This window comes from Salvelinus alpinus, chromosome 11 (assembly GCF_045679555.1).
Source record: "Salvelinus alpinus chromosome 11, SLU_Salpinus.1, whole genome shotgun sequence".
In the NCBI taxonomy this organism is placed as follows: Eukaryota; Metazoa; Chordata; class Actinopteri; order Salmoniformes; family Salmonidae; genus Salvelinus; species Salvelinus alpinus.
The window spans coordinates 4,549,782-4,568,819 of record NC_092096.1 but is presented as its reverse complement, the minus strand read 5'-3'; the positions used below and the strand labels follow the sequence as shown (position 1 = coordinate 4,568,819).

Below are 19,038 nucleotides of genomic sequence, written 5' to 3'. Positions count from 1 at the left end.
AACCAACAGGTCAGTTAACCAGCTTAAAAACGGTTCTGAGGCCAGCCCTAACCAACAGGTCAGTTAACCATCTTAAAAACTGTTCTGAGGCCAGCCCTAACAAACAGGTCAGTTAACAGAACCAGCTTAAAAACTGTTCTGAGGCCAGCCCTAACCAACAGGTCAGTTAACCAGCTTAAAAACTGTTCTGAGGCCAGCCCTAACAAACAGGTCAGTTAACCAGCTTAAAAACTGTTCTGAGGCCAGCCCTAACAAACAGGTCAGTTAACCAGCTTAAAAACTGTACTGAGGCCAGCCCTAACAAACAGGTCAGTTAACAGAACCAGCTTAAAAACTGTTCTGAGGCCAGCCCTAACCAACAGGTCAGTTAACCAGCTTAAAAACTGTTCTGAGGCCAGCCCTAACCAACAGGTCAGTTAACAGAACCAGCTTAAAAACTGTTCTGAGGCCAGCCCTAACCAACAGGTCAGTTAACCAGCTTAAAAACTGTTCTGAGGCCAGCCCTAACCAACAGGTCAGTTAACCAGCTTAAAAACTGTTCTGAGGCCAGCCCTAACCAACAGGTCAGTTAACCAGCTTAAAAACTGTTCTGAGGCCAGCCCTAACCAACAGGTCAGTTAACCAGCTTAAAAACTGTACTGTTACGGCTCTGCCATGCTCAGGGAAACGCCAGATGTATTAATACAAATAATATTAATACGTCACCTTACATACACCACCTCCGACCACATTTCCGGGTCAAGCATAAATTGGCTTTTAGAGAGCCACTAGACAGATGACTCAGTAATTCCATGATATGATATCCCTGTCCACTAGGTCCCATAATACCCCTGTCCACTAGGTCCCATGATATCCCTGTCCACTAGGTCCCATAATACCCCTGTCCACTAGGTCCCATGATATCCCTGTCCACTAGGTCCCATGATACCCCTTTCCACTAGGTCCCATGATACCCCTGTCCACTAGGTCCCATGATACCCCTGTCCACTAGGTCCCATGAGACCCCTGTCCACTAGGTCCCATGATACCCCTGTCCACCAGGTCCCATGATACCCCTGTCCAGATATCCCTGTCCACTAGGTCCCATGATACCCCTGTCCACTAGGTCCCATGATACCCCTGTCCACTTGTTCCCATGATACCCCTGTCCACTAGGTCCCATGATACCCCTGTCCACTAGGTCCCATGATACCCCTGTCCACTAGGTCCCATGATATCCCTGTCCACTAGGTCCCATGATACCCCTGTCCAGATATCCCTGTCCACTAGGTCCCATGATACCCCTGTCCAGATATCCCTGTCCACTAGGTCCCATGATATCCCTGTCCACTAGGTCCCATGATACCCCTGTCCACTAGGTCCCATGATATCCATGTCCACTAGGTCCCATGATACCCCTGTCCAGATATCCCTGTCCACTAGGTCCCATGATGCCCCTGTCCAGATATCCCTGTCCACTAGGTCCCATGATACCCCTGTCCACCAGGTCCCATGATACCCCTATCCAGATATCCCTGTCCACTAGGTCCCAAGATACCCCTGTCCACTAGGTCCCATGATACCCCTGTCCACTTGTTCCCATGATACCCCTGTCCACTAGGTCCCATGATACCCCTGTCCACTAGGTCCCATGATACCCCTGTCCACTAGGTCCCATGATATCCCTGTCCACTAGGTCCCATGATACCCCTGTCCAGATATCCCTGTCCACTAGGTCCCATGATACCCCTGTCCAGATATCCCTGTCCACTAGGTCCCATGATATCCCTGTCCACTAGGTCCCATGATACCCCTGTCCACTAGGTCCCATGATATCCCTGTCCACTAGGTCCCATGATACCCCTGTCCAGATATCCCTGTCCACTAGGTCCCATGATGCCCCTGTCCAGATATCCCTGTCCACTAGGTCCCATGATATCCCTGTCCACTAGGTCCCATGATACCCCTGTCCACTAGGTCCCATGATACCCCTGTCCACTAGGTCCCATGATACCCCTGTCCACTAGGTCCCATGATACCCCTGTCCACCAGGTCCCATGATACCCCTGTCCACCAGGTCCCATGATACCCCTGTCCAGATATCCCTGTCCACTAGTTCCCATGATACCCCTGTCCACTAGGTCCCATGATACCCCTGTCCACAAGGTCCCATGATACCCCTGTCCACCAGGTCCCATGATACCCCTGTCCACCAGGTCCCATGATACCCCTGTCCAGTAGGTCCCATGATATCCCTGTCCACTAGGTCCCATGATACCCCAGTCCACTAGGTCCCATGATACCCCTGTCCACTAGGTCCCATGATACCCCTGTCCACTAGGTCCCATGATACCCCTGTCCACTAGGTCCCATGATACCCCTGTCCAGATATCCCATGATACCCCTGTCCACTAGGTCCCATGATACCCCTGTCCACTAGGTCCCATGATACCCCTGTCCACTAGGTCCCATGATACCCCTGTCCACCAGGTCCAATGATACCCCTGTCCAGATATCCCTGTCCACTAGTTCCCATGATACCCCTGTCCACTAGGTCCCATGATACCCCTGTCCACTAGGTCCCATGATACCCCTGTCCACTAGGTCCCATGATACCCCTGTCCACTAGGTCCCATGATACCCCTGTCCACTAGGTCCCATGATACCCCTGTCCACTAGGTCCCATGATACCCCTGTCCACTAGTTCCCATGATACCCCTGTCCACTAGGTCCCATGATATCCCTGTCCAGATATCCCTGTCCACTAGGTCCCATGATACCCCTGTCCACTAGGTCCCATGATATCCCTGTCCACTAGGTCCCATGATGCCCCTGTCCACTAGGTCCCATGATACCCCTGTCCACTAGGTCCCATGATACCCCTGTCCACTAGGTCCCATGATACCCCTGTCCACTAGGTCCCATGATACCCCTGTCCACTAGGTCCCATGATACCCCTGTCCACAAGGTCCCATGATACCCCTGTCCACTAGGTCCCATGATACCCCTGTCCACTAGGTCCCATGATACCCCTGTCCACTAGGTCCCATGATACCCCTGTCCACTAGGTCCCATGATACCCCTGTCCACTAGGTCCCATGATGCCCCTGTCCAGATGTCCCATGATGCCCCTGTCCAGATGTCCCATGATACCCCTGTCCAGATGTCCCATGATACCCCTGTCCACTAGGTCCCATGATACCCCTGTCCACTTGTTCCCATGATACCCCTGTCCACTAGGTCCCATGATACCCCTGTCCACTAGGTCCCATGATACCCCTGTCCACTAGGTCCCATGATATCCCTGTCCACTAGGTCCCATGATACCCCTATCCAGATATCCCTGTCCACTAGGTCCCATGATACCCCTGTCCAGATATCCCTGTCCACTAGGTCCCATGATATCCCTGTCCACTAGGTCCCATGATACCCCTGTCCACTAGGTCCCATGATATCCCTGTCCACTAGGTCCCATGATACCCCTGTCCAGATGTCCCATGATGCCCCTGTCCAGATGTCCCATGATCCCCTGTCCAGATGTCCCATGATACCCCTGTCCACTAGGTCCCATGATACCCCTGTCCACTAGGTCCCATGATACCCCTGTCCACTAGGTCCCATGATACCCCTGTCCACTAGGTCCCATGATACCCCTGTCCACCAGGTTCCATGATACCCCTGTCCACCAGGTCCCATGATACCCCTGTCCAGATATCCCTGTCCACTAGTTCCCATGATACCCCTGTCCACTAGGTCCCATGATACCCCTGTCCACAAGGTCCCATGATACCCCTGTCCACCAGGTCCCATGATACCCCTGTCCACCAGGTCCCATGATACCCCTGTCCAGTAGGTCCCATGATATCCCTGTCCACTAGGTCCCATGATACCCCTGTCCACTAGGTCCCATGATACCCCTGTCCACTAGGTCCCATGATACCCCTGTCCATTAGGTCCCATGATACCCCTGTCCACTAGGTCCCATGATACCCCTGTCCACCAGGTCCCATGATACCCCTGTCCACTAGGTCCCATGATACCCCTGTCCACTAGGTCCCATGATACCCCTGTCCACTAGGTCCCATGATACCCCTGTCCACCAGGTCCAATGATACCCCTGTCCAGATATCCCTGTCCACTAGTTCCCATGATACCCCTGTCCACTAGGTCCCATGATACCCCTGTCCACTAGGTCCCATGATACCCCTGTCCACTAGGTCCCATGATACCCCTGTCCACTAGGTCCCATGATACCCCTGTCCACTAGGTCCCATGATACCCCTGTCCACTAGGTCCCATGATACCCCTGTCCACTAGTTCCCATGATACCCCTGTCCAGATACCCCTGTCCACTAGGTCCCATGATACCCCTGTCCACTAGGTCCTATGATATCCCTGTCCAGATATCCCTGTCCACTAGGTCCCATGATACCCCTGTCCACTAGGTCCCATGATATCCCTGTCCACTAGGTCCCATGATATCCCTGTCCACTAGGTCCCATGATACCCCTGTCCACTAGGTCCCATGATACCCCTGTCCACTAGGTCCCATGATACCCCTGTCCAGATACCCATGATATCCCTGTCCACTAGGTCCCATGATACCCCTGTCCACTAGGTCCCATGATACCCCTGTCCACTAGGTCCCATGATACCCCTGTCCAGATGTCCCATCCCATGATACCCCTGTCCACTAGGTCCCATGATACCCCTGTCCACAAGGTCCCATGATACCCCTGTCCACTAGGTCCCATGATACCCCTGTCCACTAGGTCCCATGATACCCCTGTCCACTAGGTCCCATGATACCCCTGTCCACCAGGTCCCATGATACCCCTGTCCACTAGGTCCCATGATACCCCTGTCCACTAGGTCCCATGATACCCCTGTCCACTAGGTCCCATGATACCCCTGTCCACTAGGTCCCATGATATCCCTGTCCACTAGGTCCCATGATACCCCTGTCCACTAGGTCCCATGATACCCCTGTCCACTAGGTCCCATGATACCCCTGTCCACCAGGTCCCATGATACCCCTGTCCACCAGGTCCCATGATACCCCTGTCCAGATATCCCTGTCCACTAGTTCCCATGATACCCCTGTCCACTAGGTCCCATGATACCCCTGTCCACAAGGTCCCATGATACCCCTGTCCACTAGGTCCCATGATACCCCTGTCCACCAGGTCCCATGATACCCCTGTCCACTAGGTCCCATGATATTCCTGTCCACTAGGTCCCATGATACCCCTGTCCACTAGGTCCCATGATACCCCTGTCCACTAGGTCCCATGATACCCCTGTCCACTAGGTCCCATGATACCCCTGTCCACTAGGTCCCATGATACCCCTGTCCAGATGTCCCATGATACCCCTGTCCACGAGGTCCCATGATACCCCTGTCCACTAGGTCCCATGATACCCCTGTCCACTAGGTCCCATGATACCCCTGTCCACTAGGTCCCATGATACCCCTGTCCACTAGGTCCCATGATACCCCTGTCCACCAGGTCCCATGATACCCCTGTCCAGATATCCCTGTCCACTAGTTCCCATGATACCCCTGTCCACTAGGTCCCATGATACCCCTGTCCACTAGGTCCCATGATACCCCTGTCCACTAGGTCCCATGATACCCCTGTCCAGATATCCCTGTCCACTAGTTCCCATGATACCCCTGTCCACTAGTTCCCATGATACCCCTGTCCACTAGGTCCCATGATACCCCTGTCCACTAGTTCCCATGATATCCCTGTCCACTAGTTCCCATGATACCCCTGTCCACTAGGTCCCATGATACCCCTGTCCAGATACCCCTGTCCACTAGGTCCCATGATACCCCTGTCCACTAGGTCCCATGATACCCCTGTCCACTAGGTCCCATGATACCCCTGTCCACTAGGTCCCATGATATCCCTGTCCACTAGGTCCCATGATACCCCTGTCCACTAGGTCCCATGATACCCCTGTCCACTAGGTCCCATGATACCCCTGTCCGCCAGGTCCCATGATACCCCTGTCCACCAGGTCCCATGATACCCCTGTCCACTAGTTCCCATGATACCCCTGTCCACTAGGTCCCATGATACCCCTGTCCACAAGGTCCCATGATACCCCTGTCCACTAGGTCCCATGATACCCCTGTCCACCAGGTCCCATGATACCCCTGTCCACTAGGTCCCATGATATCCCTGTCCACTAGGTCCCATGATACCCCTGTCCACTAGGTCCCATGATACCCCTGTCCACTAGGTCCCATGATACCCCTGTCCACTAGGTCCCATGATACCCCTGTCCACTAGGTCCCATGATACCCCTGTCCACTAGGTCCCATGATACCCCTGTCCACTAGGTCCCATGATACCCCTGTCCACTAGGTCCCATGATACCCCTGTCCACTAGGTCCCATGATACCCCTGTCCACTAGGTCCCATGATACCCCTGTCCACTAGGTCCCATGATACCCCTGTCCACCAGGTCCCATGATACCCCTGTCCAGATATCCCTGTCCACTAGTTCCCATGATACCCCTGTCCACTAGGTCCCATGATACCCCTGTCCACTAGGTACCATGATACCCCTGTCCACTAGGTCCCATGATACCCCTGTCCACTAGGTCCCATGATACCCCTGTCCAGATATCCCTGTCCACTAGTTCCCATGATACCCCTGTCCACTAGGTCCCATGATACCCCTGTCCACTAGTTCCCATGATATCCCTGTCCACTAGTTCCCATGATACCCCTGTCCACTAGGTCCCATGATACCCCTGTCCAGATACCCCTGTCCACTAGGTCCCATGATACCCCTGTCCACTAGGTCCCATGATACCCCTGTCCACTAGGTCCCATGATACCCCTGTCCACTAGGTCCCATGATATCCCTGTCCAGATATCCCTGTCCACTAGGTCCCATGATACCCCTGTCCACTAGGTCCCATGATACCTCTGTCCACTAGGTCCCATGATACCCCTGTCCACTAGGTCCCATGATACCCCTGTCCACTAGGTCCCATGATACCCCTGTCCACTAGGTCCCATGATACCCCTGTCCACTAGGTCCCATGATACCCCTGTCCACTAGGTCCCATGATACCCCTGTCCACCAGGTCCCATGATACCCCTGTCCAGATATCCCTTTCCACTAGTTCCCATGATACCCCTGTCCACTAGGTCCCATGATACCCCCGTCCACTAGGTCCCATGATACCCCTGTCCACTAGGTCCCATGATACCCCTGTCCACTAGGTCCCATGATACCCCTGTCCAGATATCCCTGTCCACTAGTTGCCATGATACCCCTGTCCACTAGGTCCCATGATACCCCTGTCCACTAGTTCCCATGATATCCCTGTCCACTAGTTCCCATGATACCCCTGTCCACTAGGTCCCATGATACCCCTGTCCAGATACCCCTGTCCCCTAGGTCCCATGATACCCCTGTCCACTAGGTCCCATGATACCCCTGTCCACTAGGTCCCATGATACCCCTGTCCACTAGGTCCCATGATATCCCTGTCCAGATATCCCTGTCCACTAGGTCCCATGATACCCCTGTCCACTAGGTCCCATGATACCCCTGTCCACCAGGTCCCATGATACCCCTGTCCAGTAGGTCCCATGATATCCCTGTCCACTAGGTCCCATGATACCCCTGTCCACTAGGTCCCATGATACCCCTGTCCACTAGGTCCCATGATACCCCTGTCCACTAGGTCCCATGATACCCCTGTCCACTAGGTCCCATGATACCCCTGTCCAGATATCCCATGATACCCCTGTCCACTAGGTCCCATGATACCCCTGTCCACTAGGTCCCATGATACCCCTGTCCACTAGGTCCCATGATACCCCTGTCCACCAGGTCCAATGATACCCCTGTCCAGATACCCCTGTCCACTAGTTCCCATGATACCCCTGTCCATTAGGTCCCATGATACCCCTGTCCACTAGGTCCCATGATACCCCTGTCCACTAGGTCCCATGATACCCCTGTCCACTAGGTCCCATGATACCCCTGTCCACTAGGTCCCATGATACCCCTGTCCACTAGTTCCCATGATACCCCTGTCCAGATACCCCTGTCCACTAGGTCCCATGATACCCCTGTCCACTAGGTCCCATGATATCCCTGTCCAGATATCCCTGTCCACTAGGTCCCATGATACCCCTGTCCACTAGGTCCCATGATATCCCTGTCCACTAGGTCCCATGATGCCCCTGTCCACTAGGTCCCATGATACCCCTGTCCACTAGGTCCCATGATACCCCTGTCCACTAGGTCCCATGATACCCCTGTCCAGATACCCCTGTCCACTAGGTCCCATGATACCCCTGTCCACTAGGTCCCATGATACCCCTGTCCACAAGGTCCCATGATACCCCTGTCCACTAGGTCCCATGATATCCCTGTCCACTAGGTCCCATGATACCCCTGTCCACTAGGTCCCATGATACCCCTGTCCAATAGGTCCCATGATACCCCTGTCCACCAGGTCCCATGATACCCCTGTCCACTAGGTCCCATGATACCCCTGTCCACTAGGTCCCATGATACCCCTGTCCACTAGGTCCCATGATACCCCTGTCCACTAGGTCCCATGATATCCCTGTCCACTAGGTCCCATGATACCCCTGTCCACCAGGTCCCATGATACCCCTGTCCACCAGGTCCCATGATACCCCTGTCCAGATATCCCTGTCCACTAGTTCCCATGATACCCCTGTCCACTAGGTCCCATGATACCCCTGTCCACAAGGTCCCATGATACCCCTGTCCACTAGGTCCCATGATACCCCTGTCCACCAGGTCCCATGATACCCCTGTCCACTAGGTCCCATGATATCCCTGTCCACTAGGTCCCATGATACCCCTGTCCACTAGGTCCCATGATACCCCTGTCCACTAGGTCCCATGATACCCCTGTCCACTAGGTCCCATGATACCCCTGTCCACTAGGTCCCATGATACCCCTGTCCAGATATCCCATGATACCCCTGTCCACGAGGTCCCATGATACCCCTGTCCACTAGGTCCCATGATACCCCTGTCCACTAGGTCCCATGATACCCCTGTCCACTAGGTCCCATGATACCCCTGTCCACTAGGTCCCATGATAACCCTGTCCACCAGGTCCCATGATACCCCTGTCCAGATATCCCTGTCCACTAGTTCCCATGATACCCCTGTCCACTAGGTCCCATGATACCCCTGTCCACTAGGTCCCATGATACCCCTGTCCACTAGGTCTCATGATACCCCTGTCCAGATATCCCTGTCCACTAGTTCCCATGATACCCCTGTCCACTAGTTCCCATGATACCCCTGTCCACTAGGTCCCATGATACCCCTGTCCACTAGTTCCCATGATATCCCTGTCCACTAGTTCCCATGATACCCCTGTCCACTAGGTCCCATGATACCCCTGTCCAGATACCCCTGTCCACTAGGTCCCATGATACCCCTGTCCACTAGGTCCCATGATAACCCTGTCCGCCAGGTCCCATGATACCCCTGTCCACCAGGTCCCATGATACCCCTGTCCACTAGTTCCCATGATACCCCTGTCCACAAGGTCCCATGATACCCCTGTCCACTAGGTCCCATGATACCCCTGTCCACCAGGTCCCATGATACCCCTGTCCACTAGATCCCATGATATCCCTGTCCACTAGGTCCCATGATACCCCTGTCCACTAGGTCCCATGATACCCCTGTCCACTAGGTCCCATGATATCCCTGTCCACTAGGTCCCATGATACCCCTGTCCACCAGGTCCCATGATACCCCTGTCCACCAGGTCCCATGATACCCCTGTCCAGATATCCCTGTCCACTAGTTCCCATGATACCCCTGTCCACTAGGTCCCATGATACCCCTGTCCACAAGGTCCCATGATACCCCTGTCCACTAGGTCCCATGATACCCCTGTCCACCAGGTCCCATGATACCCCTGTCCACTAGGTCCCATGATATCCCTGTCCACTAGGTCCCATGATACCCCTGTCCACTAGGTCCCATGATACCCCTGTCCACTAGGTCCCATGATACCCCTGTCCACTAGGTCCCATGATACCCCTGTCCACTAGGTCCCATGATACCCCTGTCCAGATATCCCATGATACCCCTGTCCACGAGGTCCCATGATACCCCTGTCCACTAGGTCCCATGATACCCCTGTCCACTAGGTCCCATGATACCCCTGTCCACTAGGTCCCATGATACCCCTGTCCACTAGGTCCCATGATAACCCTGTCCACCAGGTCCCATGATACCCCTGTCCAGATATCCCTGTCCACTAGTTCCCATGATACCCCTGTCCACTAGGTCCCATGATACCCCTGTCCACTAGGTCCCATGATACCCCTGTCCACTAGGTCTCATGATACCCCTGTCCAGATATCCCTGTCCACTAGTTCCCATGATACCCCTGTCCACTAGTTCCCATGATACCCCTGTCCACTAGGTCCCATGATACCCCTGTCCACTAGTTCCCATGATATCCCTGTCCACTAGTTCCCATGATACCCCTGTCCACTAGGTCCCATGATACCCCTGTCCAGATACCCCTGTCCACTAGGTCCCATGATACCCCTGTCCACTAGGTCCCATGATAAACCTGTCCGCCAGGTCCCATGATACCCCTGTCCACCAGGTCCCATGATACCCCTGTCCACTAGTTCCCATGATACCCCTGTCCACAAGGTCCCATGATACCCCTGTCCACTAGGTCCCATGATACCCCTGTCCACCAGGTCCCATGATACCCCTGTCCACTAGATCCCATGATATCCCTGTCCACTAGGTCCCATGATACCCCTGTCCACTAGGTCCCATGATACCCCTGTCCACTAGGTCCCATGATACCCCTGTCCACTAGGTCCCATGATACCCCTGTCCACTAGGTCCCATGATACCCCTGTCCAGATGTCCCATGATACCCCTGTCCACTAGGTCCCATGATACCCCTGTCCACTAGGTCCCATGATACCCCTGTCCACTAGGTCCCATGATACCCCTGTCCACTAGGTCCCATGATACCCCTGTCCACTAGGTCCCATGATACCCCTGTCCACTAGGTCCCATGATACCCCTGTCCACCAGGTCCCATGATACCCCTGTCCAGATATCCCTGTCCACTAGTTCCCATGATACCCCTGTCCACTAGGTCCCATGATACCCCTGTCCACTAGGTCCCATGATACCCCTGTCCACTAGGTCCCATGATACCCCTGTCCACTAGGTCCCATGATACCCCTGTCCAGATATCCCTGTCCACTAGTTCCCATGATACCCCTGTCCACTAGGTCCCATGATACCCCTGTCCACTAGTTCCCATGATATCCCTGTCCACTAGTTCCCATGATACCCCTGTCCACTAGGTCCCATGATACCCCTGTCCAGATACCCCTGTCCACTAGGTCCCATGATACCCCTGTCCACTAGGTCCCATGATACCCCTGTCCACTAGGTCCCATGATACCCCTGTCCACTAGGTCCCATGATATCCCTGTCCAGATATCCCTGTCCACTAGGTCCCATGATACCCCTGTCCACTAGGTCCCATGATACCTCTGTCCACTAGGTCCCATGATACCCCTGTCCACTAGGTCCCATGATACCCCTGTCCACTAGGTCCCATGATACCCCTGTCCACTAGGTCCCATGATACCCCTGTCCACTAGGTCCCATGATACCCCTGTCCACTAGGTCCCATGATACCCCTGTCCACTAGGTCCCATGATACCCCTGTCCACTAGGTCCCATGATACCCCTGTCCAGATATCCCTGTCCACTAGTTGCCATGATACCCCTGTCCACTAGGTCCCATGATACCCCTGTCCACTAGTTCCCATGATATCCCTGTCCACTAGTTCCCATGATACCCCTGTCCACTAGGTCCCATGATACCCCTGTCCAGATACCCCTGTCCACTAGGTCCCATGATACCCCTGTCCACTAGGTCCCATGATACCCCTGTCCACTAGGTCCCATGATACCCCTGTCCAGATATCCCTGTCCACTAGTTGCCATGATACCCCTGTCCACTAGGTCCCATGATACCCCTGTCCACTACTTCCCATGATATCCCTGTCCACTAGTTCCCATGATACCCCTGTCCACTAGGTCCCATGATACCCCTGTCCAGATACCCCTGTCCACTAGGTCCCATGATACCCCTGTCCACTAGGTCCCATGATACCCCTGTCCACTAGGTCCCATGATACCCCTGTCCACTAGGTCCCATGATATCCCTGTCCAGATATCCCTGTCCACTAGGTCCCATGATACCCCTGTCCACCAGGTCCCATGATACCCCTGTCCAGTAGGTCCCATGATATCCCTGTCCACTAGGTCCCATGATACCCCTGTCCACTAGGACCCATGATACCCCTGTCCACTAGGTCCCATGATACCCCTGTCCACTAGGTCCCATGATACCCCTGTCCACTAGGTCCCATGATACCCCTGTCCAGATATCCCATGATACCCCTGTCCACTAGGTCCCATGATACCCCTGTCCACTAGGTCCCATGATACCCCTGTCCACTAGGTCCCATGATACCCCTGTCCACCAGGTCCAATGATACCCCTGTCCAGATACCCCTGTCCACTAGTTCCCATGATACCCCTGTCCATTAGGTCCCATGATACCCCTGTCCACTAGGTCCCATGATACCCCTGTCCACTAGGTCCCATGATACCCCTGTCCACTAGGTCCCATGATACCCCTGTCCACTAGGTCCCATGATACCCCTGTCCACTAGTTCCCATGATACCCCTGTCCAGATACCCCTGTCCACTAGGTCCCATGATACCCCTGTCCACTAGGTCCCATGATATCCCTGTCCAGATATCCCTGTCCACTAGGTCCCATGATACCCCTGTCCACTAGGTCCCATGATATCCCTGTCCACTAGGTCCCATGATGCCCCTGTCCACTAGGTCCCATGATACCCCTGTCCACTAGGTCCCATGATACCCCTGTCCACTAGGTCCCATGATACCCCTGTCCAGATACCCCTGTCCACTAGGTCCCATGATACCCCTGTCCACTAGGTCCCATGATACCCCTGTCCACAAGGTCCCATGATACCCCTGTCCACTAGGTCCCATGATATCCCTGTCCACTAGGTCCCATGATACCCCTGTCCACTAGGTCCCATGATACCCCTGTCCACTAGGTCCCATGATACCCCTGTCCACCAGGTCCCATGATACCCCTGTCCACTAGGTCCCATGATACCCCTGTCCACTAGGTCCCATGATACCCCTGTCCACTAGGTCCCATGATACCCCTGTCCACTAGGTCCCATGATATCCCTGTCCACTAGGTCCCATGATACCCCTGTCCACTAGGTCCCATGATACCCCTGTCCACTAGGTCCCATGATACCCCTGTCCACCAGGTCCCATGATACCCCTGTCCACCAGGTCCCATGATACCCCTGTCCAGATATCCCTGTCCACTAGTTCCCATGATACCCCTGTCCACTAGGTCCCATGATACCCCTGTCCACAAGGTCCCATGATACCCCTGTCCACTAGGTCCCATGATACCCCTGTCCACCAGGTCCCATGATACCCCTGTCCACTAGGTCCCATGATATCCCTGTCCACTAGGTCCCATGATACCCCTGTCCACTAGGTCCCATGATACCCCTGTCCACTAGGTCCCATGATACCCCTGTCCACTAGGTCCCATGATACCCCTGTCCACTAGGTCCCATGATACCCCTGTCCAGATATCCCATGATACCCCTGTCCACGAGGTCCCATGATACCCCTGTCCACTAGGTCCCATGATACCCCTGTCCACTAGGTCCCATGATACCCCTGTCCACTAGGTCCCATGATACCCCTGTCCACTAGGTCCCATGATAACCCTGTCCACCAGGTCCCATGATACCCCTGTCCAGATATCCCTGTCCACTAGTTCCCATGATACCCCTGTCCACTAGGTCCCATGATACCCCTGTCCACTAGGTCCCATGATACCCCTGTCCACTAGGTCTCATGATACCCCTGTCCAGATATCCCTGTCCACTAGTTCCCATGATACCCCTGTCCACTAGTTCCCATGATACCCCTGTCCACTAGGTCCCATGATACCCCTGTCCACTAGTTCCCATGATATCCCTGTCCACTAGTTCCCATGATACCCCTGTCCACTAGGTCCCATGATACCCCTGTCCAGATACCCCTGTCCACTAGGTCCCATGATACCCCTGTCCACTAGGTCCCATGATAACCCTGTCCGCCAGGTCCCATGATACCCCTGTCCACCAGGTCCCATGATACCCCTGTCCACTAGTTCCCATGATACCCCTGTCCACAAGGTCCCATGATACCCCTGTCCACTAGGTCCCATGATACCCCTGTCCACCAGGTCCCATGATACCCCTGTCCACTAGATCCCATGATATCCCTGTCCACTAGGTCCCATGATACCCCTGTCCACTAGGTCCCATGATACCCCTGTCCACTAGGTCCCATGATACCCCTGTCCACTAGGTCCCATGATACCCCTGTCAACTAGGTCCCATGATACCCCTGTCCAGATATCCCATGATACCCCTGTCCACTAGGTCCCATGATACCCCTGTCCACTAGGTCCCATGATACCCCTGTCCACTAGGTCCCATGATACCCCTGTCCACTAGGTCCCATGATACCCCTGTCCACTAGGTCCCATGATACCCCTGTCCACTAGGTCCCATGATACCCCTGTCCACCAGGTCCCATGATACCCCTGTCCAGATATCCCTGTCCACTAGTTCCCATGATACCCCTGTCCACTAGGTCCCATGATACCCCTGTCCACTAGGTCCCATGATACCCCTGTCCACTAGGTCCCATGATACCCCTGTCCACTAGGTCCCATGATACCCCTGTCCAGATATCCCTGTCCACTAGTTCCCATGATACCCCTGTCCACTAGGTCCCATGATACCCCTGTCCACTAGTTCCCATGATATCCCTGTCCACTAGTTCCCATGATACCCCTGTCCACTAGGTCCCATGATACCCCTGTCCAGATACCCCTGTCCACTAGGTCCCATGATACCCCTGTCCACTAGGTCCCATGATACCCCTGTCCACTAGGTCCCATGATACCCCTGTCCACTAGGTCCCATGATATCCCTGTCCAGATATCCCTGTCCACTAGGTCCCATGATACCCCTGTCCACTAGGTCCCATGATACCTCTGTCCACTAGGTCCCATGATACCCCTGTCCACTAGGTCCCATGATACCCCTGTCCACTAGGTCCCATGATACCCCTGTCCACTAGGTCCCATGATACCCCTGTCCACTAGGTCCCATGATACCCCTGTCCACCAGGTCCCATGATACCCCTGTCCAGATATCCCTTTCCACTAGTTCCCATGATACCCCTGTCCACTAGGTCCCATGATACCCCTGTCCACTAGGTCCCATGATACCCCTGTCCACTAGGTCCCATGATACCCCTGTCCACTAGGTCCCATGATACCCCTGTCCAGATATCCCTGTCCACTAGTTCCCATGATATCCCTGTCCACTAGGTCCCATGATACCCCTGTCCACTAGTTCCCATGATATCCCTGTCCACTAGTTCCCATGATACCCCTGTCCACTAGGTCCCATGATACCCCTGTCCAGATACCCCTGTCCACTAGGTCCCATGATACCCCTGTCCACTAGGTCCCATGATACCCCTGTCCACTAGGTCCCATGATACCCCTGTCCACTAGGTCCCATGATATCCCTGTCCAGATATCCCTGTCCACTAGGTCCCATGATACCCCTGTCCACTAGGTCCCATGATACCCCTGTCCACTAGGTCCCATGATACCCCTGTCCACTAGGTCCCATGATACCCCTGTCCACTAGGTCCCATGATACCCCTGTCCACTAGTTCCCATGATACCCCTGTCCAGATATCCCTGTCCACTAGTTCCCATGATACCCCTGTCCACTAGGTCCCATGATACCCCTGTCCACAAGGTCCCATGATACCCCTGTCCACTAGGTCCCATGATACCCCTGTCCACCAGGTCCCATGATACCCCTGTCCACTAGGTCCCATGATATCCCTGTCCACTAGGTCCCATGATACCCCTGTCCACTAGGTCCCATGATACCCCTGTCCACTAGGTCCCATGATACCCCTGTCCACTAGGTCCCATGATACCCCTGTCCACTAGGTCCCATGATACCCTTGTCCAGATATCCCATGATACCCCTGTCCACTAGGTCCCATGATACCCCTGTCCACTAGGTCCCATGATACCCCTGTCCACTAGGTCCCATGATACCCCTGTCCACTAGGTCCCATGATACCCCTGTCCACTAGGTCCTATGATACCCCTGTCCACCAGGTCCCATGATACCCCTGTCCAGATATCCCTGTCCACTAGTTCCCATGATACCCCTGTCCACTAGGTCCCATGATACCCCTGTCCACTAGGTCCCATGATACCCCTGTCCACTAGGTCCCATGATACCCCTGTCCAGATATCCCTGTCCACTAGTTCCCATGATACCCCTGTCCACTAGGTCCCATGATACCCCTGTCCACTAGTTCCCATGATATCCCTGTCCACTAGTTCCCATGATACCCCTGTCCACTAGGTCCCATGATACCCCTGTCCAGATACCCCTGTCCACTAGGTCCCATGATACCCCTGTCCACTAGGTCCCATGATACCCCTGTCCACTAGGTCCCATGATACCCCTGTCCACTAGGTCCCATGATATCCCTGTCCAGATATCCCTGTCCACTAGGTCCCATGATACCCCTGTCCACTAGGTCCCATGATACCCCTGTCCACTAGGTCCCATGATACCCCTGTCCACTAGGTCCCATGATACCCCTGTCCACTAGGTCCCATGATACCCCTGTCCACTAGTTCCCATGATACCCCTGTCCAGATATCCCTGTCCACTAGGTCCCATGATACCCCTGTCCACTAGGTCCCATGATACCCCTGTCCACTAGGTCCCATGATACCCCTGTCCACTAGGTCCCATGATATCCCTGTCCAGATATCCCTGTCCACTAGGTCCCATGATACCCCTGCCCACTAGGTCCCATGATATCCCTGTCCACTAGATCCCATGATGCCCCTGTCCACTAGGTCCCATGATACCCCTGTCCACTAGGTCCCATGATACCCCTGTCCACTAGGTCCCATGATACCCCTGTCCAGATACCCCTGTCCACTAGGTCCCATGATACCCCTGTCCACTAGGTCCCATGATATCCCTGTCCACTAGGTCCCATGATACCCCTGTCCACTAGGTCCCATGATGTCCCTGTCCACTAGGTCCCATGATACCCCTGTCCACTAGGTCCCATGATACCCCTGTCCACTAGGTCCCATGATACCCCTGTCCAGATACCCCTGTCCACTCCCATGATACCCCTGTCCACTAGGTCCCATGATGCCCCTGTCCACTGGGTCCCATGATACCCCTGTCCACTAGGTCCCATGATATCCCTGTCCAGATATCCCTGTCCACTAGGTCCCATGATACCCCTGTCCACTAGGTCCCATGATATCCCTGTCCACTAGATCCCATGATGCCCCTGTCCACTAGGTCCCATGATACCCCTGTCCACTAGGTCCCATGATACCCCTGTCCACTAGGTCCCATGATACCCCTGTCCACTAGGTCCCATGATACCCCTGTCCACTAGTTCCCATGATACCCCTGTCCAGATATCCCTGTCCACTAGGTCCCATGATACCCCTGTCCACTAGGTCCCATGATACCCCTGTCCACTAGGTCCCATGATACCCCTGTCCACTAGGTCCCATGATATCCCTGTCCAGATATCCCTGTCCACTAGGTCCCATGATACCCCTGTCCACTAGGTCCCATGATATCCCTGTCCACTAGATCCCATGATTCCCCTGTCCACTAGGTCCCATGATACCCCTGTCCACTAGGTCCCATGATACCCCTGTCCACTAGGTCCCATGATACCCCTGTCCAGATACCCCTGTCCACTAGGTCCCATGATACCCCTGTCCACTAGGTCCCATGATATCCCTGTCCACTAGGTCCCATGATACCCCTGTCCACTAGGTCCCATGATGTCCCTGTCCACTAGGTCCCATGATACCCCTGTCAACTAGGTCCCATGATACCCCTGTCCACTAGGTCCCATGATACCCCTGTCCAGATACCCCTGTCCACTAGGTCCCATGATACCCCTGTCCACTAGGTCCCATGATATCCCTGTCCACTAGATCCCATGATGCCCCCGTCCACTAGGTCCCATGATACCCCTGTCCACTAGGTCCCATGATACCCCTGTCCACTAGGTCCCATGATACCCCTGTCCAGATACCCCTGTCCACTAGGTCCCATGATACCCCTGTCCACTAGGTCCCATGATATCCCTGTCCACTAGGTCCCATGATACCCCTGTCCACTAGGTCCCATGATGTCCCTGTCCACTAGGTCCCATGATACCCCTGTCCACTAGGTCCCATGATACCCCTGTCCACTAGGTCCCATGATACCCCTGTCCAGATACCCCTGTCCCATGATACCCCTGTCCACTAGGTCCCATGATGCCCCTGTCCACTAGGTCCCATGATACCCCTGTCCACTAGGTCCCATGATGCCCCTGTCCACTAGGTCCCATGATACCCCTGTCCACTAGGTCCCATGATACCCCTGTCCAGTAGGTCCCATGATACCCCTGTCCACTAGGTCCCATGATACCCCTGTCCACTAGGTCCCATGATACCCCTGTCCACTAGGTCCCATGATACCCCTGTCCACTAGGTCCCATGATACCCCTGTCCAGATACCCCTGTCCACTAGGTCCCATGATACCCGTCCAGTGTATCAGAGCTGGTTCCTTTAGACGGCACTCCTGCTCACCCACCTTGGTCTCTGGGTCGATGAGGCTGACTGTCTTCTCCTCCACCTGCAGCAGCATGTCCTGGGTCCATACCTAATATCAAACCAATAGGAACACATTGGATCTGTACAGCAGGTACTTTATCTAACCAATAGGAATGCATTGGATCTGTACAGCAGGTACTTTATCTAACCA

At 54.5% G+C, this 19,038-nt stretch overlaps 1 protein-coding gene across 12 annotated transcripts in view; it reads right to left on the bottom strand.

Annotated features, from left to right (window-relative positions):
* eps8a (EGFR pathway substrate 8a, signaling adaptor) overlaps positions 1-19,038 on the bottom strand; it is a 279,677-nt gene that overhangs the window by 65,899 nt on the left and 194,740 nt on the right. For all 12 annotated transcript variants that reach the window (XM_071331567.1, XM_071331566.1, XM_071331569.1 and 9 more), the window contains one exon: positions 18,868-18,936. In XM_071331567.1, coding sequence (XP_071187668.1) covers positions 18,868-18,936 — 69 coding nt within the window. The remainder of the gene's footprint in view (positions 1-18,867; positions 18,937-19,038) is intronic.